At 33.9% G+C, this 27,183-nt stretch overlaps 1 protein-coding gene across 2 annotated transcripts in view; it reads right to left on the minus strand.

Moving 5' to 3' along the window:
* Positions 1-27,183, minus strand: part of LOC149420250 (UNC93-like protein) — a 138,529-nt gene that overhangs the window by 102,263 nt on the left and 9,083 nt on the right. For both annotated transcript variants that reach the window (XM_089636552.1, XM_089636553.1), the window contains exon 2: positions 6,398-6,722. In XM_089636552.1, coding sequence (XP_089492678.1) covers positions 6,398-6,628 — 231 coding nt within the window. In that variant the 5' untranslated portion in view covers positions 6,629-6,722. The remainder of the gene's footprint in view (positions 1-6,397; positions 6,723-27,183) is intronic.

Here is a 27,183-nt window from a genome sequence, read left to right on the forward strand (position 1 = left end):
TGAACTCACGACGCCTGGGTGGGGACATGACGTGATGCTGACACTTGCGCCGGGTTCAAGTGTTAATAGCACGGTGGTACCCTATGAATCCATTTTCTTTATTAGGAACGCCGAGCTCAAAGTCCTTTGATTTCTAGGAAAACTTACAACAGCAACAAAAAATCATGGAAGATTAATCTGAATGATTAAAACTTCCAAAGTTTGTGAAGTATTAGACATTTTTACAAAACGCCTATCATATTTTTTGATTTGATCGATCACAACGTCAAAATGTGTGAAAAACTACGCAAGTATCTACCTATTGTTAAAAGTAGCATACAACACGATATATATTTTTGTCATGTTAATAATAAAATAGTCCCAGAAAGAGATTGAAGGTGACGTAATCGTTCCAGGAACTTCTGTATTTTCATTTTCACACAAGACGCGTGAGAAAGAAGAGGTCGAACGTCGCTCTTGCTGGGACTAGTTTAGAATATTATATACCTACATTTTCTTTTTGTTGGTTTTCATAAAATTTTTATTTATTTTTCGGAATAACTTTATTGAGTAAAACCTCAAATTGTAATATTTAAATATTGAAGACAATATTAGTGATTTCTAAACGAAAATCTGAAACAGAAAAATCAGAAAAGGAAACGGTCACATCTGGGACTCGAACCCAGGACCCTTGTCTTTCCGGGACAGTGCTCTACCAACTGAGCTAATGGGACCTTATTCCCCTCGGTCACTTTTAACTGTATCATACTTCGAATAAGAACTACTAACATTGTCTTCATTTTTTACCGCACATTTTTATTGGCAACTATCTTTATGTATGATCGCAAGATTCAACCCGAACTAAATGCAATCCAGACAGCGTCTTTTTAGATAAACCTATCTTATACGTAATGTAAATTTGTACAACTCACTCGAGTTGCTCCCAACTAGGAAATTAATATTTAAGCCAAAGATATTAGAAGAACGAGATGTGCTATGAGCAGTTCATACTGTGTGGAATTGTTTTGCCCAGTGTCGCCGGTTTTGTTCACCAATACTACTGCACACCTTCGCTTACGCTAAGGTATCCGCACTAATACATAGAACAGATTTCTGTGCGTACACGTCCCGATAGTATTCAAAGTACCCTAATTAGGTAGTACTCCGCCTACGGTCCGGCGGCGAACATAGCATATCTCGTTCTTCTAATATCTTTGATTTAAGCAGTCAAAAGGGTAAAATAAATTGAATGAAATCAATTATGATGAAAATAGTATATTTATACTTTCCCATCAAAGTACAAATACATATTTATATTTTTTTAATGTAAAACCGAACAACAGTCTCAACTGCTCTCAACCACTTCGAGAAAGTGAGAGAAAAGCATCCCCAATTGTAGTATGTTATGAGGCTGTGGCTATTGTGGATAGGCGAAAGATAAAGAGAAGAGAGAGGTGTGGAAGTACCTAGTTATTCATAACTGGTCACCAAAACTATATCAAGCAAGGTTTTAGTTTTGAATGGTGGTCTTACACCAGGGCAGGAGAAAAAACAGATACAGATATCAATTGACAAGAATATACAAAACATCAACTAGAGAATTCACCTGCATCCAAACTATTTCTCACGAATTGACTTAAACAGCAGTTAAAAACATTTACAAATATTTTGACTTAGGGGAAAAATATATACATTAGAATATTATTTTACAAATAGAGATATGAAAGAAATGCGCATTATCCTTATAAGAATTTATAAATTATTTTCGAAAAAATTTAGAGGGTAAAACAAAAAAATATATACATTTAAATAGATAAACATAAATTAAAAAAATATACATATTTAAACGATGTATGTCTAAGTTGTTTACTTTGAACTATGTAGGAAAACAGTCTTCATTTTTCTACTAAAAGTAGTGGGTGTATCAAAAAATAAGTCAGAGTCCTTGAGGTTTTGATTCTGATTAAGTGATTCGCACATTCTTCTGATTGGATCCCTGACACCCGCATTTGTACGCGTCCTGCTAATGTGGAATAAGTCGTTAAGCCTTGTTACTCTGGGTGGTACTTTGAAGTTTATTAATTTCAGTAAGTCGGGACAGTCAATAACGTTGTTACAGATTTTATACAAAGTCATGAGATCAAGGTATGTTCGCCGGTTAGATAGAGTGGTACACTCTGGAACGTTCCGCAAGTATACTATATATTATTTTGAATTTGTGATATAACACTAATTAATAAAATAAAATGTACCTGCGCACGCAGGATTTGAATCCACGATCTCGACTCTCGTCGAGAGTTTTACCCTTCGATCATACTTGCTGTCTGGGAGCGATTCAAGCGTGTTATCCTATGAAATACCTTTCCTGTGAGCATGAATACTTTTGCGTGAATAAAATGATATTAAAATCGAAGCTTCCCAGTTTTCACCATTCATAGAAATCATTTTAGTTCAATATAGCGAGAAAGACAGAGTATTTGACACGAATACTAATTATATTAGAGTAGTAGTAGCAGTCTACGTGATGTAAATTTTAGCTTCTGAATAATGTATAGATACGATCTTTGCCACCAACGGTATGAAATGCATTTAACCTTTGCATTCACTGGTTAGATTTCTCGTCCGTGACATTCTAATAACTATCTCTAGAATGGGGTGAATTTTAATTTATCTTGAATTATAATGGGCACAAAAATAATCTCATGTACTTACTTAACTAGGTTACTAATTATAATCATGGAAAAATTATTGCATTTCACAGTTCTTGTGAAGTGAAATAACACAAAACTGCCCTATATAAATGGTGTTATTAATTTTTTATGCTTCCGATTTTGTTGTCCGGGTTAAATTTTCCCCATAGGAAAAACTAAACCCTTCCACTCACTTTTCCACAAATGATCAGCTAGTCAATCAACACTATGCAAGTGCATTATATAAGTAAAATAAATACAAAACAATACAAGAACAACAACACGTCAACTCACGAGAGATCAAATGGGAAAAAAATTCACCGACTCCAGATATTTTAATATCAGAGGGTTCGGCTCGGTAGAACTTCTAACAGGGCCTATAAATCCTACTGATCCCTCAGCATAAATATTTAAAAAATCTTTCGTTATCCTACATGTATTCAAAATGACCGACTTTTGCATCTCTATATATAAATTTTTTTGATAGATCTAATACGCCTAAATTTTTAATGAGAGAGCTAGGTATAATGCCAGTAGCCGAAATAACGAATGGTAATATTTTTATAGTCTGAGAATGAAAAATTCTTTTATTTTGTTTCCTAAATCTGTGTATTTTCTTATTTTTTCATTAACAGATTTTTGAATATTACAGGAATTTGGAATATCAATGATATAAGTTATTTTTTTAAATTTGTCATGTAAAACTATATCGGGTCTATTATGACTAATCGTTCGGTCTGTTAGTATAGTTTTATCATAATATATTTTATAAAATTCGTTTTCTAAAAATGAATTTGGTTCGTATTCATAATATGGTACTATATTACGGCAGTCAATCAAGTTATGTTCAATTACCAAATTTTGGTGAATTATTTTTAAAACTTGATTGTGCCTAAATGTATACTCGGACGGTGCTAATATAGAACATCCCGATATAATATGTTCTATAGTTTCCGGAAAAGCCAAACATTTTCTACACAAATCATCAATTTTATTTGTATCTTTGATTATATGCTTTCTAAAATTTTTAGTATTAATGACTCTATCCTGAATGGCAAGCATAAATCCTTCTATTTCTGCGCTCAACTCTCCAATACTCAACCATTTGTTAGACGAAAATTTGTCAACATACGTTTGGTTGAGATAATTGAAGTGTTTTGCGTGTAAAATTTTATTTGACCAGGAATCTAATAATTCCTTGTTGGGATTTATAAAAATGTTGGCATTCTCATCGTATAAATTTAAAGGTGTAATATTTCTATCTGCCTTGCAAATTATATTGTGCATTTTCGAGCTATGAGCTTTCCTATGGAAAAAAGTTCTTAGCATTTCTACCTGATTATGTTTCAAAGAAGTTATTTTGACTATACCTCTACCTTCTAAATTTCTAGGTAAATTAACTCGTTCTATAGCTGAATTTGGATGATGGCAATAAAACTTTGTTAGCGTAGTTCTAATTAATCTTTCTAAGTTTTCTAAATCTGTATTAAATCTGTCAAGCAAGAGGTTAAAATTTTGTATATTGTCGGTAAACATATAATGGGTCTGTACTGAGAGGGATTTTTAATATTTTCGCTTCTGGGCAACATATAAGTAATGCCCTTAGTTAGAAAATTTTGAAAATTATTATTATAATTAGAGATGCCTAGTATATTTTTTTACATTAACTCCACACAGGAGGATCTGTAAAAAATAACTTCCTTCAGGGACTACGTCTTTTCTGGGGATGCTGTCTAAGGATTATTTTTGAGGAGAGGAAGGATTAATCACGGGTCTTGTATAGACTTTGTCGTAAAACAAGCTGAAAAACGAGTCGTAGAAGCGATCCGTTCTCCTGTGACAAATATTATTGGGCTTTTTTCCTTAGTGCACACCGGTGTCGAAGGGATGAATGACGCTTTTTCCTCAAATCATATTCCATTTTTATACCGGTAAAATAAGAACAGCACACCTACCTGACGCCTGAGCTCTAAATATTGTAATTCGCTTTTTAAGATAGGAGAATCTATCAAACGGACCGACCGTTTCTACACACAGTTAAGGGTTTTTTAAAAGTATTTTGGGGCTCTAAACTAGAGGTGGCTGCAAATTTGACATTGGGGCGCACTTGCGATTTGTACAGGGTCAGCGCTTGTGTAAGTATCTGCGGGCCTGTACAGTACGCTCAGCTTCTGAGAGGCCAACTTGACTGTGTCTTCGATGGAGCCCCTGTGCCCAAGCTGGTCACTTAGTGTTACACCAAGCATATCAAAACATCATTATAATAATAAATAATTCTCAGACTGGTGGAGTTTACTAATATAATATGTTTTATTTCGCATTTGTTGGAAGTACACTGGAATATGCATTGCCAATTTGGAATCCGCAACATAAACTTTATACAGATAGTATAGAATGTATCGAAAACAAATTTATAAAATATATTACCTCCAAATTCAGCAATATCTTTGAATGTACGTTTGAAACTTTGCAGCAAAGGCGAGTAGTAAGTACCTAGTACTTAAAATTTATACGTAGAATTTTAAACAATAACATCGACTATATAGAACTTATGAACTACAGTGCTATTCCACACGCTTAATTATAAAACAAATGCATCATCCAATTAGCCAATTAACCGAGCTTTTCATACTTTTATTTTATTTGTCTAAACTCAAATATTGTCATTTTTTCGGATTCACTGCCCTAATTTGACGGCCGGCGTGGTCTAGTGGTATACGCTTTTGACTACAGATCCGAAGGTCGCGGGTTCGAACCCGGCGTGCGCAAATAAATTTTATTTGATTAATTTGTGTTATTTCACAATTAATTAATTTAAAATAATATATAGTATATTTGCGGCACGTTCCAGAGTGGAAGATACTCTCAGTATCGCCCTGGTGTAAGACCACCATTCAGAATTGAAACGTTGCTTGAAATGGCTTTAGCCGTGTTTGGTGACCAGATCTGAATAGCCAGGTACTTCCCCACCTTCCTCTTCCCCATCTCCCTCACCTCCCCAATACCCTCAGCCTCACAACATACCCCAATTGGGGAGGCCATAGTCTCACTGGCTCCAGACGGGAGCAGTTGGGACTCTTGTGCGGTATTACTGTAAAAAAAAAAAAAAAAAAAATTCAAAACTGGCATCATGTCAATAATATAAGCTGTTCAATGCGCATACAGACACACACACTCACACATACATTACAAACACACACCTACATACTAAACACGTCACCTGATAATTAAAGAATAAACACACCACTTACCAGACATTACAAGGAAACATATCATAGATACCTAAGATGATATATCCAATTCCTGTATATTATTTCATCACTGTAACACATGTACTTTTTCTTTCTATAATATCAAATAAATAAATAAACACACAAAAAGAGTACTATTCGAAATAAGAGGTTTTAAAAATTGACTTAGTTCATCAATTCACCTTCCAAGCCAGCGAAAACTTTATTACAACATATTTGACTGCATTATTAATATATATATATATTTTTTTTTTTAAATTTTTGAATAAATACTGAGTTGCTTAGTGAGAGACTTTTTATTAACTGATGCATATAAACATATTTTTTTATGAAGAGGTAAATATGACATTGCGTCTAAACTTGCAAGTAGTTAATAAAAACCTTATCGTAACTCATTTTTGCCTGCAAGATTTTCATATTATAAATAGTAAGCTGCATACTGAAAGATTTTTTGCATTATTAAGAGAGTGCACTCACTTGGAATGCAGTGAAATGCACCATGAACGCCAAACTAAGAACGACCACATTCTTCATGATTCTCCATTTCTCTCCTGGACCAAAAGCGAAGTCGTCTCCAATTTCTAAGTCTTCTGTCGGTCCGCCGTCTTCTGACTTCAGAAGTACCGACTTGATGACAGCTGTTGAATCTCTTGGAGCACTTTTATCCAATGTACTCTCATTCTGACCACTTTCACTGTTATCACCCATTGTTATTAATTAGATGATAAAGTTTTTTTTGGATTAATTAACTAGGTAAATCAAATTCTTCTTAAAAAATTGTATATTTATAGTATACGTTTTACTACATAACACAAAAGGAAGATCGAATGTCAATATTTCAAACATTACTGAGTGAACGTCCGGATAAGTGAAAACTTAAAAAGATACAATGCTCGCATACACGTTTATCTAAGAAAACGCGAAGAATTACTAAGATATCGAATTATTATCATTGTTATGATCGTTACATTGAAAAATCAATAAACAATTATTATTGAAATATTGGTCTTATCAGTCAGAGGGATTATGAATTAATATGTTTTATTTGCCAATGTGCTAAGTCGGATGATATGAATGAATTTTTATAATGTCTATTTTTATTTCGATAAATAGTCGTGTATCGTCAAGTTTGTCTTAAGACTACACAAGACTAATAACGTGGTTCACATATTAATTCAATCTGACAAATTTGTAACGATAGTAAATATATATTTTTAGAGCGATCATTACGGATGTATGATATTTATATTTAAGATTAATAAAAACAATACATTGCGATTAAAATATACCGTTTTTAACTATAAAATTAGTGGTAAGCACAACATTTTATTTTTCTCAATGATGAATTAGTAACTTTCCGAAGGATCCCTATAAAAACATTTGAGATTTTAGTAATACGTTCATCAGAAATAATTAAAATAAACTTTAAGGAAAGATCGATTTTCTAGGCCCGCTAGGGCAAATTAGACCATAGGTCCATCCGTTACGCAGGGCCGCGCGGCGAATATTGTTTTTACACGACTTCATCACTTATGTCGTTAAGATTCTCACTTAATTTAGAGATTTGCTACGGAATATTCAACCGTAGTTAGGTACTACATTACACTATACGAATTTTTAGTTTCGTTTTCTGCCAGATCGAGGATTTGAAATCGGAAGGTTAAATTATAAAACAATATAATATAACGCCTCTCCCTGGTGTGATCATTCATCAACAGCGCAACAAAAATGATAGAATTATTATTACTAATACATCGAAAATTAGTTTGTACGTTATCGAATTCAGCTTCAATTAAATTTAATTTTATCTTGTATAAATTTGAATTTTATCTTATATTCCAATAATTTAGGCATCATAAGACCATTGATAATAAATAAATACTAATAATAGTAATGATAAATGTTTTACTATTTTCTTTTTTGTAACAAATAGCTATATTGATATCCTCACTGTAATCGTGCTGAGGATATCATTTACATATTATAAAAAAATTGTGAGATGGATAATAAAAAGGAATTATAAATATATTAAACAGTGTTTTTTTCAGAAATCTATTACATGGTGTATTTTTGGTCAGTTAGGTGGTTTCAGTTTCAGTCTGTATTTGGTGTCATATATTATCTATTCCCGATCTGCCTTTATTTTGTATCCAGCTTTTTGATTTGAGATTTAATTGTTAAAATATTGTTGTGAGTTTTTAATGAGAGTGGGATTTTACTGTAGAGCTTAGTACCATAGTAAAGGAAGATTTTTTCCCAAATTTTGTATTTGTAGTTGCATTTTGAATATTTTTTTGACCCTGAGATCTAGTGTTTTATATATATGTAAATAGTTTAATATGTGTTAGTTGTTATTTTTTGTGTTTCTGTGTAAATGGGTATTGTTTTAGAATAGAGTTGCTTAAGTGACATGATGTTACGTTTGTTGAAGATTTTGTCAGTGAAAGAACCTTCAGAATAATTTTCACTATGGCCTTTTGGGTTTTAATGAGTTCTTCTAGGTTATTTTCTTATGCCCTACTCCATCCGATAAAATTAATAATAACTATGAAACTTGAATGTTCTTTATGCTACTAATCGATTGGTAAACTATAGACGTATCGATCGAATAAAACCGATTACTGTGATTGGCTTATGTCAATATAGTTAAGTCCCAGTGTAATTATTATTACTTGAAGCTGCTGTTATCTATTCCGGTTCGGTTTTCTCCAAGGGATATTTTTATAGTTTTCCCTGCCTTCAAGGACGGTTATAAGTTAATAAGTTTTTAAAATTTTATTTAATTTTTTTATAATTTTAATCTGTCATAATTACTTATTTTCATTCATCTTTGATAAATAAAATAATATGTAAGTAAGTATTTATTTATGTTGATGCTTATCTATATTCTTGTTAAGTGGGTACTTCATCCACGTATTAATGATTAAAGATCAACTTCATTAATTGATTCTTCTCTAAGGTTAATGACCTTCATATATACAAGTTACTTAATTCCAGGCTTATTAATTAATATATTAATTACGGAATACATATTAACTGTAAGTCAATTGACTTACGTTTAAATGATACGGAAACCGAACGGTACATATTTATAATAATGATACTTATTCTCTTTCGAAAATCTAACTCAAGTAGTTAATTCACTAAACACCATAGTGGGACGTCCCTAACATTTTCTTCCATCTATTTCCATAAATCTATTATAATATAATATGATTCTGATATTCCTTTTCACGTCCGTCAATAATACGCCATGCGCAAATAATATAAAGATTCCTTAGAAAATATTATGCTCACATTGGTCAAGCATTTTTTCCATTATTTGCATTTTCGGAACACTAAATTTATATTGGACATTGTTTTCCTACACATGTCCCTGTTATTTTGAATTCCGACCATTGTTGGTCTTTGACATTTCCTAGCTCAATACTGTACAATAAGAACGGTATGAGCTATGGCATGGAAATGGCATAGTAAGACAGACGGTAGTTGCGACAATATTAACTTTGCAGTCGTTGACGTCACTATTGTACATTTTGCGAATAGAAAAAATGTGGACTTCCTGTGTAGTTCCTTCTTTGCACGCCAGAAAAGTTAACCATATCAAACTCGAACCATTGTTTGCTTATTGTGTGGTGAATAAATATTAGCATATTATAAATAACACGCCATTGAAATTCTGTCTTTAAAATCGACGCGACCGAAAAATAGGTCAAAGATAATGATAAGATTCCCGTGCTGTGCGTTATAGAATCAGCACAAAATACTTCTTACAAAAAAAAAACAAAACAAACCTCACGGTGAAATTTAATAATCTACTCGAAAACAAGACGATCTGTGTGCATCGCTGTTCAGAATTTGACGAGCATCACTGAGAATGACAGAGCCATCACGGCTGTTGAACTTTGCACTACAAAGATGCAAGTTAAATGTTTCCTTTAGTAGTTTATAATATTTTTTTTGGTGTTATGCCGTGTTGCGCTAACTCCTTCTTTAGCCAACGTTTCGGACAACGTTACAGTGTCCATCATCAAGGAAAATGTGACACACAGTAACGCTGTCCGAAACGTTGGCTAAAGAAGGAGTTAGCGCAACACGGCATAACACCCCCAAAACAAATAACAAAAATACTTTTGGCCGTGAAAATCTTAAATCATATTAGAAACCGGTTTTATTTATTAATTTTATCGCAGTTATACTTGTTAATTATACATAATATTGTGCACTGGCGAAATATAGTATTTTTTAAATAAAATATTACTAGTTGGTGTGAAAGGGAGCTTGAAAATAAAAATTTGCGAAATATTATGAAATTGTATGTAAAATTTTATGAAAAAGGCATATAAACATAATGTTGTCTATTGATATTCTGAACCGCCAGTGAAAAATACCACGAACCGCCACTGCTTATAAAAGCCGCTCTTTAAATTATATACAGGGTGTCCGGAAACTCGTAGTACAAGCGGGAAACTGGTGAATCTACATCACATTTGGAGTCGATTTTGTAGTATATTTTTTTTTTATTTGAGCTTTCGTTATCGAGTAAATCGAGTTTGAAGTTGATTTTTTTTTTTTTTTTTTTTTTTTTTAATCAAATTCTTATAAATTATTACTGAAGATCAAAGTACCCAACTAATTAAAACTATTTGAAAGTAAAACAAATGAAGAAACTCGGATTTGAAGCATTATTTTGAAATCACCCTTCATTTAACCCGGTGTAATCATAAAATATTTCTGCTCTGCAGGGTTAAAACATCGGTTATTCAACGCTAAACACCAGAAAAAACTTTAACCCTAAAATAGCCGAAAAATATTTTTTTTTGTTTTTTTTTTTTTTTTGAAAATGCTCAAATCAAAAAACTTTATGTTTTTTTGGGTTCCCCATGTGGTGTAGATTCTCCAGTTTCCCGCTTGTACTACGAGTTTCCGGACACCGTGTATATATATATTTTTTTTTAAAACAAATTCAATTTATTCAATAAACAAATTTACAATGTGTGATATACATATATATATATATATATATTTCACTAGTAATAAGATAAGATATTATGATATGATTAATATTTATTATTTTTCAATGTTCTCCCATAATAAGCAATTGCTTGTGTGTATTAAATTAAATATGTAATGTTAGTATTTGTGGTGGCAGCAGTACTTCATATAATAACCAGGAGAGTACAATATACCTATCTATAACACAAATGAATAGTTTTTCCAAATATTTTAAAATGTAATATCTATCAGTAATGTATACTCACTGTCTGCTGAAGTAAGCCATATGAGAGTACATTTCGAATAAAATTTATAATCTACAAAAATAGAAATTTCACACAAATCCCTTGATGGGATAGTGGAAAATAACAATATTTAAAGTCATGCTAAAAGGTAAAAAAGGGATTATCGTTGAATTTTCAGAATATTAATGTAATGTGGTTTGGGAATAATTAACTAATTTTAGAAGGCCAATTTGAAGAACTCATTACAAAAATAACTTTTCAGTAATTTTCAATTTAATGTCGTTGTTTCGTAACGCTATCAGTTAGCGCTAGCTTCATTCTGCTCCCCGCCAATGGCAGAGCAAGAACCCAAACCTATAGCTTGGGTCTGTAGATTATTGTATGAATAATCCCCACTAGCGCTAAGTCTGCAATGAATCAGCAAGGCCTTCAGCCTTCTCACGACGTGAAAATAGACCATAGATGGTAAAATGTTCCATTTTACATATTGAAAGTTCTATATCAGTAACCACTGAAAAACTGAGTAAAAACTGTGGAAAACATAATCATTGTAACAATTATTTTTATAAGCAATAATTATTAGCCTGAAACACTCATCCACATTGAAAAATCTCCTGATAAAAGATACATGACGCCAACGGGACTTGAAACCGTGTCCTTTCGATTAACGAAATAATTCGATAATCGAAAGGATACGGGTTCAAATCCCGTTGGCGTCATGTATCTTTTATAAGGAGATTTTTCAATGTGGATGAGTGTTTCAGGCTAATAATTATTGCTTATAAAAATAATTGTTACCCTTTGTGCTATGCATAAAAAATCTTGTCTTAAACATTAGTTTACCAAAAAAAAAAAATAATAATCATTGTAAGTGATGATCGCCGTGCTTGTGCAGTGATTAGTTTTTTTTACCGTGTTTAGTGATTTCTTGATCTAATCTATCATAACATTATCGAAGTGCAGGCCCAAAGCTGGTGAGTGCAAAAGTGAAGAATACTTTGTATATTTTATTCACTCTGGTTTGGGGCGGTACGTTCCTGCAGATCACAAGTTTTCGTTAAGCAGATAGAGGATATAATCCTTTTTTTCTGAACCGTTCGTGGGGCGAGCTAACGCGCTGATATGTTACGCGTTATTTTAACTACATTCGGTAGGAATATAAGATAACAAATTACAATATAAGGTAGGTACCTTACATGGAGAAAAATGAGTAAGGCTGATGATGAAAATCCTTTTAAAAACTGGATACCAATTAATTTCCTGGTAAAATATGAACCCATTAAGAATATATCGAAACACGTGTTAATGCAGGTGTTCTTTTCCCGATAAATATTATGACAAAATGCGACAATATTAGTAGTTTTATGATCACTTATTCCGCCGTCATCATAATACATTGGCGTTTTACTGACATTTTGCTATCAAATCTGTCAATACATTCGTTAAAGGCCTGCAGTCACGTTCTTAACAAGAATAAGAATAATTTGACCAGATTATTAATAAAATAACAATATTTTATATTAGTAAGTTTTCTAGGTGCTCACTAACTCACGAACTCACTAATGTTTATAAACTTAAAGGAATGTTATTGGTTGTGTTATCGATACCAACTTAAGCCATGGGCATTGTTTTATGGCTCGTGCATTACTGACGGAGAAATGATACGAAATTTTCTCAATTTGTCAAGGCTTACATAGTAATTCAAGTTTATTGAAAGCATTAATCATAAAAAAATATCTTTTTAACACCTACGAGATAAGCCAAAAAACGTCCTGAGTAGGTACCTACCACTTTTTTGCTAGTGAATTCCAAACTGATTAGATTTTATTGATAGAACTTTTTTTGTAGTTAAATTTTAGAGATCAGTTCAGTTTTAGAGATCATTTCGCGTCACGACTCCCGACGATGTTAAATATTGCAATAAATATATTTTTTAATACATTTTATATACTACTTACTTAAGTAATTTAATGTGCAATCTTTTAATGCGTTTGCTTTCAGAATAAATAATATATTGTTCTAAAATTTCTGTAGCTTGCTTATAAAAGGGCAAATATCTGTTTTTAAAATTTAAAGCGGAGAATAATGGGTATTGCTAATTTATTAATAATCTCTTCAAATTATTGGTAATCTAGGTAAAAACCGAATTGAAGGCCTTAACGAATGATTCAACCGGTTTCCTGATAAACTTTTAGTAAATGGCGTTAATAATATGTTATCACAATGTCGGAACATGTATTCATGAAAATCCTAATATCTTCGCATTTCGTCACGATAGTTGTATTTTAGTTTAATTTAGATAATTGAAAGTGTAGTATTTTATTTTATCAGTTTGTACATGTGTAGTATAGCCAAAATGAAATCTTTTATGGATTTCCTTCTTGGGTATGTATCTCTAATAAGACAACATAATAAGAAGAAAATGAAATTTATAAGAAAATAATATAAAAAACAAAAAATTTTCTCGTGAAGAGTAAGAAAAAAAAAATTATTGAGCTTATTCTGGTGTAATTGAAGATGAATTGATTGAGTGTGGCAAAGTCTTTAACTCCACCGTTTTGCATTTCGTCCGTCCATAAATTTGTTTGTATGATCCGTTTTCGTTTTAAGATGGTGGCCATTTTAATGGTTCAGTAAAGATATTTTTTAAACAACAGTCGCCGTTTTAATCTAGCCTTTCTTCTTCACATTTTTTTTTCATTTTTGCCTGAAGAGAGATTGAAAAAAGAAAGTACAAGCTATATTATGGTTTATATTGCATCTAATAACACTGTCTGACAGGAGAATTATTTCAGACCTGGTTGTGTTACACAGAGTCATTAACAACTTAATTGATAGTCCTGCCATCCTTGCCACTATTAAACTACATGTGCCAACTAGGAATACAAGACAAAATATAACATTCTTCTGTAATACATACTCGACCAACTATCAGAAACATTCACTGACCAATAGGATGCATGATCTGGGCAACAAGTATGGGGGTGCTATTGATTTATTTATTGACTCCATATATAGAATAAAGTATAATCTACATCAAAACTTTGTTGAATCCTACAAATTAGAGTAGCGTTGGTAAATTAGTTTTAATGATTTGTCTTATATGTAGTGTTGTTGTAATTCTTTTTTTACTTTATGTTACTCTTACGTTTTATTGCTTCATATTTTTTTTAATATTTACTCATAATTGTAATTACTTGTAATCACAATTTCACAAGTGTGTATTTTGTACCTTCTTTAAAATGTATTACATCTATTTACTGTCAATATCTCCTGTATAATACATATTCTCCTATGTACACTGCATCATGTATCACTTCTATGTAAAAGCCTTTTTAGGCGTTTATATATATAAATAAATAAATAAAATAATTAAAAAGGAAGGTATTTAAGTACCTAGTGTTATGTTTGCACAAAGCTTGCAAGAGCTAACTGCAAAGTTAAGTATATGCTCTCGCGTTGCCGGAATTCGATCATACACCCAGAGCGTGTAAACACACTAGTATATACGCATCTCGGCATGTCTACAATCGGGTGAACACCAATACATACACGTACATCCGCGATGTCTCCGACCTGATATTGGTCACGTAGGCCTATAAGTACCTACAACCAATCATATGGCTAAGATGCAAAACGTGTCCTTATAAGGGCATGGGGCACGCGCCAAAGAGTGGGACAAGCCCCCCCCGCGAGCGACCAAAGCAGGTCAAGTACTCGCGGCCAGCTACCCACGCGTCAGTTCCCTGGGAAGCGCGCGGATTGCAACATGCTGTGTTGGTTCCGAGTTAACTTTTGCCGCTCAAATCTGTGACGCCGTAAAAATGGACCGGCGGAATTGTTTCACCTTGCGTGTCGCCTCTCGAGTACCAGTTCTCCACTTCAAAGGGATCCCCCGAATCACCAGCACCATTACATTGTAGAGCTGTGTCATGTCTCCCTCTGCCTGAGGCCCACCAGCACGTAACATTATATAATTGGGTCATGTCTCCTCCGTCCGGGCCACATGCTGTCTACGGCCCAGACACCTCTGCTCACCACAGCCGGGTCGTGAAGAACCCCTTGGCGAACCGACCCGTGCTCCAGCACTTCCTCGCCTGTTGATGCCGGCCGCCCTTCCTACCGTCCACGCCAGGCTGAGAACAGTGAACTCATAGACCCCTGCCTCAGTCCTGGGCGTCTGCCGCTCCAGCCTGTTTGTGTGGAGCCCCTTGGCCCTCCAACCAGTGCCCCCGCCCTGCTCCATCGTCTCTGCGCCTCCAGCCGCCGCTCTGGCGTCCTTTGTCGTCCAGCGTGGCGTGCCCCGGTGGCAGTCCTTCGGCTTCCGTCCTGCACCCTGCCTAGGCCCCTGCCTATGGCACCTGCTGACCGTCTCACCGCATCCACCGTAAAGTACACGTGAGCTAATATTATACCTTTGTCAATCAGAGCCCTTAGAGTCAATAGATTGCTAGAAACAAGTCAGGCCTTAAAGAGCTATGTACCTTTTGTAGATCTGTTTGATAACCTGTATTACCTGTATTACCTGTACAATAAAAACTCATATCAAGAGACTTGTTTCATTTGGGAAATTGACTATATATAATCCACACCCTGAAGATTGGAGTACAAGCTCAGCTTGTGTACTCACTCATATATAGCATATTACTTGGCTGGAATGCTAATGTAACAACTTATAACTATAAGTTACGTTAATAAGCTCTAATGTAACACTGGACGCCCAACCTGGATAGTCAATTACCCGATGGAATGTGTCTTTTCTTGTTATGTGTTACTGTAATATTCTTGTGTATTAATGTTTTTATCCACAGCTGTGTGTTATAATTCATTTCTGATCCGGGAGTGTTTGTTCCGTCGCCCGGTACACGTACGCAGTATATAGGTGCCGTCGGTAGTCGTAATGCGCAGTTCCAATTTCTAAATACGCAATAAACCAACGAGAAATTACGGCGTAATAAACATTAAATGTGGTTGTTTCCAAGAGATAGAGGTGTTATTTCAATTTTGAAATGCAATTTAATTGTTTCATATAGAAATGATTCTTTTTGTCAGGTTAAGCTTTGCTTATCTGTTTCATTATAATAAGTTGAAATAATTCAAATACTATAAAGAACTTCCAAGTGTCAATTTGCGATAGGATTAAATTCAGTTATTTTAATTCACATTCTTTAATAAATATCGTATTGGTTGTTTTTAAATTAAGATCCATAGACTTTACCGGTCGTTCCCATTATTAAATCATGGATCCTCCCAATATTGGTAGAATTTTAAATTTTGAAAAGGCAACGGCGGTCATTACAATTACAATCACTTTGCTCATCCGGTCTGAGAATAAATATCGTTAACAATTTCACTGTTAATAATATAACGACAAGGAATTATTATTATTAACTTGCCGCAAAAGTAATATTACAGAAAATAAAATCATTGATCAGAATAAAAACTCGCAACAGAAAAATATTACACAGAAAATAAATGTTTGGTCAAAAATAAAACACGCTACGAGCAGTAACTTGATATATCTTAATAATTCACGACTATTAAAATACCGACAAAGGATCCATTCCCGCGTCGCAACAGACAATATTTACGCATAATAATAATAAATATGAATTCGTCAAAGGTCGCCGCTTTCATGTTGATACGTATATTTCATTCTCGCACCCAGTTTAATGCGATATATTATGTAAACTATAATACATATTTCGTGCATTTTTAATAATATTATTTGAATAAACAAGGGGCTATGTGTCATTCAATGTTTATAACTCAAAGACGTCATGAATCTTTGAGTACATTTATTATTGGCTGGCATAGTAGCCACTCTGTTTATTTTATTATGTTTCTGTGAGATTCTGACTAGCTAGCAGACATCTTATAGAAATACAATATAATTTTTTTTTTTTTCTCTCTCTCTTTTCACCTATCTCTTCCATAACTATAACTCGTTTTAAAGTAATAATAACAATAAATCAAAACTCAGACACTTTTATGTGATATAGAAGATATAAGTTGTAGTTATGAAGTAACTACATAAGTTATATAAAATTATATTTAAAAATATACATTTTTGTATATATTTCGTTACGAAACACGACACGTTACATTGATTGAGGGTTAAATTCAAGAACCTTAAGTTTTAGTGGAATTTTTTTTATTATAGTAAGGAAAAAACCGCCTTAAGCATTCAATATCCTGCCCGGGACCGAAAAATAAACTTAATTTATATTTCGTGGAATTATTGTACTAAGAATATATACCAATTTTGAGTACAAATTAAGGTTATATTTGTATATATAATCTTCTTTTCGTTGACAGGAAACGGCGTAAGAAATGTCCTGTACTTTTGAAGTGATGATTTCGTTCTTCATCACTTAAAGTTATCAGTGGTAGATTAGGAACCCATTTTGTAAATATAACTCAAATATCTTGTGTTATAAATTGTATAGTTCAAATGAGAAACCCCGTATGTGGTTTTTGTTCAGACATTCTCTTATATAGAAAATTATGTCAAATGTTTTTGTATTTAATTGGTTACATACCAATTATTTGTTTTTTTTTCTGGAATTTTTTTTCTTTTCTCCTTCTTGCGCAGTGAATACGTGTCGTTATTTTTAAGGAAGTCAATCTCTAGAAATCGGATTATGTAGTTCTCGATTTTTAAATTAAAAAGACTCGAATAAGTCTTATATAACAGAAATTGAATTATCACACACAGTAGTTGTTGAGTGGTATGTAATATGTTTGTAAATTAAAATTGTGTAATTGTTCCCTAACTAATTATTAATTAGTTATGGGTTGTGTATTGTAATTTCTTGTAAACACGTAATTGATTGCCTCGGTATCAATAAAAAGAAATAGCGTGTAAAGTCCTTCATAAAGTTGAGACGAAATAAAATTGTGTAATTGTATTATATGTTATGCCATGTCAATTATGGTGTAAATTTTTTTTAATTATAAACACGTATTTGATTGCCTCGGTATCAATAAAAAGAAATAGCGTGTAAAGTCCTTCATAAAGTTGAGACGAAATAAAATTGTGTAATTGTAATATGTGTTACGCCATGTCAAGTGCGGTGTGTATGTTCTCATAGGAAGATGAATTATAATATATACCCGGTAAGAAGAAATAGTTTTTGTAAAGATAACGTAATTATGTCTTAGATTTGGAAATCTAAAATTGTTGGTCATTAAGGACAAATGGTGGTTGCATATTTATGTCATTTTGGGACATTATTGAATCTTAACCAATGAATTGGGTTAATAATTGCACTTAAGGTCATTTTGGGTTTTGTCTGGTCATTTGGTGAGAACACTTTATGAGTGTTCTGAAAATTTTGTCGAACGTTTTCGTTACGACGTGCTGGTGTTTCTTGTTAACACCTGGTACAGCGCTGTACGGTTTATAGGAAATAAATCGTTAAATGTCATAGGATAATATTAGCCTTATAATTAATTACATGGTAGGTCTTGGTAGCGTTGACCTGTATAATCAATATGCGATACGAGAGGATTGGTCTATATGCCTAAGAATTATTAGCAACCAGACAAACCATGACTAAATGAGAATATATTGTTAAAATCTTGAGTGGAATTTTTGTTATTTTCCGTTTTTCAAAATTATCAATGGATAATAAGAAATAACATAACATGTGTATTGATACTTGTGTTGTATAGTGTCAAGAATTTCATTGTTAAAGACGCAAATATGGGTTGATTTCGATCAATCGCATGATATAATCAGCGTACACATTCCATAACAGGAATTTTGTGTATAAAAAAAAACATGTCTAGTTTAAGAATTTCATTGTAAAAAACGCGAAATATGGGTTGATTTTGGTCAATCGCATAAGCGTATAATATTCTCTAACCAGAATATCATTTTGTATAACATTGTACAATTGTGAACATTGTTAATTGTTCTTCTTTTGTGGTTTAATGGAAAGTGTAGGCCTGGTGGTAAATTGTGTACATCCATTCGGTAATACCACATTGTATGCTACATTTGTTGTTTTGGTATTGTCTTTTTTTTAAGAAAAAAAAAAAGGAAGCCAGGTGTATTCTTTTTGTTTGGAAAGAAGGTGATGTGTAGTCTTTTCTGTTTGGAAAAATCGTATGTATTCTTTTCTGTTTGGGAAGAAGGCCATGTGTTTTCTTTTGTTTGGAAAAAAGTTGTGTATGTAAATCATAGCGTGTTTTGTATCGCGCCTTGGAGATCATTTCTGCAATTATTTTTGAAAGAGGTTTGGCAACCCTTGTTAAGTGTACTTGTTAGGATTGTTCAACTTGGCTCTCAGGTAGTTAAATTTTTGTTTTGGCTCGTTAGGGAGTGTTTAAATCTTTGTGAAATGAGGTAGCTTTGTACCTCTCGTACGGCAAACAAGAGGACGTTGCCCTGCTTCAGCCACGTTGCCTGGGATCTTGTTTCATCGACAAGGAGGGTAGTGTTATGTTTGCACAAAGCTTGCAAGAGCTAACTGCAAAGTTAAGTATATGCTCTCGCGTTGCCGGAATTCGATCATACACCCAGAGCGTGTAAACACACTAGTATATACGCATCTCGGCATGTCTACAATCGGGTGAACACCAATACATACACGTACATCCGCGATGTCTCCGACCTGATATTGGTCACGTAGGCCTATAAGTACCTACAACCAATCATATGGCTAAGATGCAAAACGTGTCCTTATAAGGGCATGGGGCACGCGCCAAAGAGTGGGACAAGCCCCCCCCGCGAGCGACCAAAGCAGGTCAAGTACTCGCGGCCAGCTACCCACGCGTCAGTTCCCTGGGAAGCGCGCGGATTGCAACATGCTGTGTTGGTTCCGAGTTAACTTTTGCCGCTCAAATCTGTGACGCCGTAAAAATGGACCGGCGGAATTGTTTCACCTTGCGTGTCGCCTCTCGAGTACCAGTTCTCCACTTCAAAGGGATCCCCCGAATCACCAGCACCATTACATTGTAGAGCTGTGTCATGTCTCCCTCTGCCTGAGGCCCACCAGCACGTAACATTATATAATTGGGTCATGTCTCCTCCGTCCGGGCCACATGCTGTCTACGGCCCAGACACCTCTGCTCACCACAGCCGGGTCGTGAAGAACCCCTTGGCGAACCGACCCGTGCTCCAGCACTTCCTCGCCTGTTGATGCCGGCCGCCCTTCCTACCGTCCACGCCAGGCTGAGAACAGTGAACTCATAGACCCCTGCCTCAGTCCTGGGCGTCTGCCGCTCCAGCCTGTTTGTGTGGAGCCCCTTGGCCCTCCAACCAGTGCCCCCGCCCTGCTCCATCGTCTCTGCGCCTCCAGCCGCCGCTCTGGCGTCCTTTGTCGTCCAGCGTGGCGTGCCCCGGTGGCAGTCCTTCGGCTTCCGTCCTGCACCCTGCCTAGGCCCCTGCCTATGGCACCTGCTGACCGTCTCACCGCATCCACCGTAAAGTACACGTGAGCTAATATTATACCTTTGTCAATCAGAGCCCTTAGAGTCAATAGATTGCTAGAAACAAGTCAGGCCTTAAAGAGCTATGTACCTTTTGTAGATCTGTTTGATAACCTGTATTACCTGTATTACCTGTACAATAAAAACTCATATCAAGAGACTTGTTTCATTTGGGAAATTGACTATATATAATCCACACCCTGAAGATTGGAGTACAAGCTCAGCTTGTGTACTCACTCATATATAGCATATTACTTGGCTGGAATGCTAATGTAACAACTTATAACTATAAGTTACGTTAATAAGCTCTAATGTAACACTGCTTACAAATCTCATGATCTCCGAGGAATTTTTTGTTGTGATTAACAAACACGATAATTAAATTAAATTTATTTAATGTTTTGATATAGTAAAATAAGAAACAGGTATTGAAATAAAAAAAGACAGAAACATCTTTGCCATGAGGCTTCCTGTTCATAGAACGACTAGTTATTTTGCTTTGTTTATATGAACAGATCATTTTCTAATGTGGCATGATGAAAAATAGATATCCAAAAAGCAAATTAGTAAATTTCAAAATAATGTAACATGTATTAAATAAATAAATAAATAAAAAAATTGTTGAAGAACCGAATATTTATATTCCTCGGAATTTATTGGATTTTTTCTTCTTATCTTCAATATGCCTTTTCATTTTATCCAGCTGAGCAAATTGAAAACCTCAACATATCCACATATTCCTGAAACATTAATAAAGGCAATCTATTCTGAGATTAAAAAAAAACGTTTTCATCCCGTCGAACTTCTTTTCCTAAAACTAACTAGACGGAAAAAACACATTACAATTCGTGGTTTTTCTTGTGGTTTGAACGATTTAATTCCCTTATTTTGCAAATACTTTGACAAATCTACTGTAAGTTATAAATATAAGAATTTCCGATGAAGCAACGATTATGTCTACAAAATAGTAAAAAGGAATTGTTTTAGTTAATTTTTATTTTATTTTATAGGGGAAAAAAACAGTTACTTATGTTTTATATAAATATTTATATTTTACATGTTTGCATGAACCAGTAAAGTTTCCACATAAAATTTATGATACATTCAGAAAAAAACATAAACAAAAAGAAAAAAATAAAAAAAACCTAATGAAAATAAGAAAATAATTTAGATATCTTACACACAGCGGGGAAAGAGCGTTCGTTATCAACAATTTGATTTAAATTTCTCCAATATGCATTTAGTAAACTGAACTAAGGACAGATGGAAAATATTGGCGACTGAAAAAATATTATTGTGTTCTGTGCATGTCCCTCTGACGAATGAATGTACTTAGTTTTTGAGAATGGGATGTGGAATAGTATTTTTGACGGTGTTTTTCGTACTGAACAGTCGATATGAATACTTTCCAGGAGGTAGTCGTTGACAAAAGCGTTTGATAGTTTGTAGAATGATAACGAGTCTTTTAAATATTAGGGTGGTCGGAAGGATTTTATGTCTATAGTGATTTAGAACGTTTTTTTGAATTTCTTCTATCTTTCAATATAACCTTTATATTGGGGACTCCATATTACTGATCCAAATTCTAATATTGAGCGAATTAATAAATTTTATATAATTTTAAACATTTTATTTTACATAAAATGTGGATGGAATTAAATCCGATCCCACATAGTACATATAATTGATTAAAGTTAGTAGTGTATATGTGTAGATTAGAGTGGTCTTAATTATTGTTAGAGTTTATATAGTTGGGGCACGAGTTGGAATTTTCTACAAAATCTGATCTGAAATAACCACAATGGTCGTAAATGGATTGTCTATCAGTGTAGAAAATATTGTCAAGGCACATTTTTTTGGTAGATCGGAAGAAGATTGCTTTGATTTAACGAATGGCCAGAACTGATAACTGCACTTATTTATTTAATCTTCTGCCGTCAAAATTAAGTTTTAATAAAACTCGAGCGAGATCTTTTTTGACAATTTCTCAGTACTTAAAAGGATTGGTAGTTAACCAGGTTCTCATATTTTTCCACTTGTTGTGATATTTTAATTTCTTCTTTCCTAACTAACTAACTAACTAACCATCACGCCGTTTCCCCGCAGGGGTTGGCAGAGAGGACGGACCGCCAAACAACTCGGTCTTGGCACACCCTCCTTGCCTCATTCACATTCATACATCGTATCATACATACTCTTCTATTATTCTGACTTTAATTTTAATTTTGTTTTCTTCTTTACAACTTTTATAATATGTGAATTATACCAGTTGGGGGGGGGGAAACGTTCTAAGTTACCCTTTTCTGGGAAGATATTTACGTATAAGATCATTTGTGATAATGTAGAAGTCTAATATCTTTCAGAATCTTTACTTTGAAATTCGAGTTTCCAGTTTATTCTAGACAATTTGTCTATGATTTAATCACCTCATTGAAACAATTTGATTGTCCTAGACGAGCCGGAGAGAGGCGATACAGTAAATGGGGATAGTTATATGTCTAATGCTCTGTGATGTGAATCATTACGTCATAGGTTCGGTACAGTAGGTTATAATACATTCTGAAGTATTTGTCATGATTAAATCAATAATTTGTTTGTTTGTGTTGATTACAAAATTAAATTGGTGTAGTTGAATGAATGAAAGGAAATCAACTAACGCACTGCTAGCTTTGTTCTGGAATATTCAGTCCTTACTGGTTTTGCCCTTCTGTAACCTTCCAATTTAGTTTGGGTATTGTTTATTGTGGTATTTTAAGTAGGTACATAGTTATCTATGTCCTAATACAATCCTTATATACATATACATATAATTATGGTAACATATGTTATGAGGGTATGAGGTAACCTCCAGCCTAATATCCTTCCGGGTGATTTGTGTGCAGGTCTGATGTAACGTTGAAATGATGAGTTAATTGAGGAATACAATAGAACAGAGTAGAATATAATATTATAAAATTCATCAGAATTTAAGATACGAAAATGGAATGGATAATTAGATAGTAGAATAGAAAAAGAGTATGAAACGCAAACGTCTATATTTATGTTAACACAAAATCTTCGTTTGATTTATATTCTTACAACGCCTCAAACGTGCTCTTGTTTAAGTGACATATACTTTTATATGCGGTATCTTACTTATTTATTTATTTAATATCAACGGTATAAATATACCATAAACAATGATAACATGTCACAGTTAAAATCGTAGAAATATTTAAAAAAAAGAATTACAAATATATGTGGCATTTGATTGCGAAATGACATTAGAGAGTAAGTAAGTAAGTAAACAAGAGATACAAGTACATAAGTTTCTATAGTGCAAATAAGGTAGAATTAGATTAAATTAATATTGATTGAAAAGATTTGATAGCATAGCCCTCTTGTACCTACCTTGCGTGCAGTTAAATAGATCTGCCACATCTATTACTAACTTCATGCAACCTAGGTACAAGCGAGTGTTTGGAATACTCAGTCCTGATATTGTTGCATTTAAACAAAATTTTAGAACGAGTAGCTCTCGTGGGTATATGAAATTCAATGAGGTTAATTAAATCAGGACTGTCTATACTACCATTTACAATTTTGAACATAAATATGAAGTCGGATATAATTCTTCGATCTGAGAGTTTTAATAAATTTAGATTTTTCATCAAGTAATTATAATTTATATTTTCAATGGGAATACCGAGTTTAAAATTAATGTGTCTTAGGAATTTATGTTGAATTTTTTCGATTGAATCTGAATGTAATTTGTAGTGGGGAGATCAGATCGAGGAGTTATATTCCACTTGACTACGAACCAGGGATGTATACAAAATTTTTAATGTTGAAATATTCTTGAAACCTCTGGAATTTCGAAAAACGAAGCCTAGCATTTTCATTCCTTTATTATTAATATTATTTATATGCAATATAAAGTTTAATTTAGAGTCGAAAATTATCCCCAGGTCATTAATTTCTTCGACAGAGGTAAGGATTGATTTCTTGAGTTTATATGAATGAATAATTGGTTGATTTATTCTGTAAAATATTATTGAATAACACTTATTTATGTTCAGATGAAGTTTGTTAAGAGAACACCAATTAATTAACCTGTTCAAATTATTTTGTAGACAGATACAATCTTCAGCGCTTTTGATTATTTTAAATATTTTTAAATCATCTGCGAAAAGTAACGCATTAATATCTTCATCAAATATATTTACAATATCATTTATGAACAGTAAAAATAATACTGTTATCTCTACATAAGTGTCATAACATATTCTGCTGACTCGCGCTTCTTGCGTTAATTTCACGTTTCCTCGTTCGTTGTTCAATCGTACAGATTTTAAAACACTTCCGCCTTAGTGATCTCAAACTTACTATACTTATTACAGTACATTTTTATATCAGGGCTGTTATCAAAATTCTATAACGGTCTACTAACCTAACTTTCTGTGACGACTAAATAAAAGCGACTACCGCATTCAGGACTATATTCAGGCCAGAAGGATAGTCCATTTACTCGACTCTTTTTCTAATATTCACAAACTGATAACGTTTTCACGTTAAAGAAATTTTAATTTGGGTCAATGTTGTAGAGTATTAACAGTAAGACCTACCAAATAGCAGATTAGCAGGAACTTAAATAAAATAACACCTTTCGCAAATTTTGATAACATTATAATTTCTACGGGCTATAAAAACTATGATATTTACATTTTAATATAACTATCAAGTTACCGCTTTCCTTAATAGTTTATGTGCGGTAAAAGTAACTGAAAAATGTTTATTTTTTATTTAAAATCTATCTTCGTGCAATCGTATTGAGTTTTACACTAACCACACCCAGGAGGCCCTCAGAAAAATAATTTCCTTCTAAGCCTATGTCATCTTTGGGGATGCTGTGTTTTTAAAGAAAGGTAGGAGAGTAAGTTTTGTGAAGGAAAAATGTGTGAGGGGTGGGTAGAAATCTAGGTAACAGTGTTTCCAAGAGTGGGGAACAAACTCTATATCCCTCCCATTGCGGTGATGGCTCAATAAAGACCAGTTGGAGAGGTCAATGGGTCCCCCTAAACCAGCCTCTCCCGGTCCGCCACGCCTGAACCCACCTTACCCGATGAACCCGGGCACCCCTGCTAAATCAACAAACGTAGCGAACCACTTGGGGTGACCTATGGGAGAGGTGTTGGTTATTATATTGACGGCCGGCATAGTCCAGTGGTAACGCATTGGACTGCCATTCCGAAGGTCGCGGGTTCGAACCCGGCGTGCGCAAATAAATTTTATTTGATTAATTTGTGTTATTTCACAATTAATTAATTAAAAATAATATATAGTATATTTGCGGCACGTTCCAGAGTGGAAGATACTACCAGTATCGCCTTGGTGTAAGACCACCATTCAGAATTGAAAAGTTGCTCCAAATGGCTTTAGCCGTGTTTAGTGACTAGATCTGAATAGCCAGGTACTTCCCCACCTTCCTCTTTCCCTTCCCCACTTATCTTCAGCCTCACAACATCCCCCAATTGGGGATGCCATAGTCTCACTGGATCCAGACGGGAGCAGTTGGGACTCTTGTGAGGTATTCACTATAAAAATAAAAATAAATAAAAAAAAAATCCAATAAATTTCCGAGGTTGCGGTACCCAAACCAGCCTCCGAAATTGAAGTTGTTCTGATACAGAGATATTATGATCGGTGTTGCTTACCTTTACAACACTTAAAATCGATAATCACACTTAACGACTCAACATAAATTTTAATGTTATCACAAAGGTTTATCTATGATCATAAAGCGACCGTACTATGACAAGGTTATATCGAAAACGTGTTTATCTTTAAAACACAAATATTAGCAACCTGCATTAAACTCATCCATTAGTTTTCTGTGTATACTGTATGGAAATATGAGTAGGACTAAGGATACTAGAAACAAGAGGAAACATGGCATAGAAGCGTATCGACTCTCGCCGAGATACAACCAAACTGAACAGAACAAAGCGGCAGAACCATTGAAAGGTTTGAATACGGCTTTGCGTGGATGCAACTTGCATCAGGGACCAATGTTGGCGATACTTTGGTGCGTTTATTATTTAGTGGGACATGTAAACACGTAATAACATAAAAATCCCACAAAGGCGAACGAAGCCTGTGCCTGGGTATTATAGTGGGATACCGCATATACCGCACCTATAGATAAATTAGTGGGATTTTTGGCCCATCTCCCTGGTTTCTATTGTCTATCACCATACATCCACAAAGATTCAAATATTGATTTTTTTTCATCAATGTTAAGAAAATTTTACAAAAAGTCCTAAATATTTTTTACTAATTAAATTGAAAAGTTCTCTTTTCGGTTGTTATTCTGTCGGTAATAACGGTTCAATGAACTCTAGAACTTGGATGTGCTTTGAATTTAAGTATCATTTTCAAAATTTTAACTGATTATGCGAGCAATTCAGACAAACGATAAGTAACAAATTTGATTGTATGTTTGAAAGGTATATTCCGTTCGGTAAATTTTTTGACAGATGTCATAATTTTTCAAGTCTACAACGTTTGTTTTTGAAAGGCAATGATCCTGATGCGAAAACTTTGCTA

Source organism: Hesperophylax consimilis, chromosome 10, assembly GCF_061612785.1.
Source record: "Hesperophylax consimilis isolate HC1 chromosome 10, BYU_Hcon_1.0, whole genome shotgun sequence".
NCBI classification, from domain to species: Eukaryota; Metazoa; Arthropoda; class Insecta; order Trichoptera; family Limnephilidae; genus Hesperophylax; species Hesperophylax consimilis.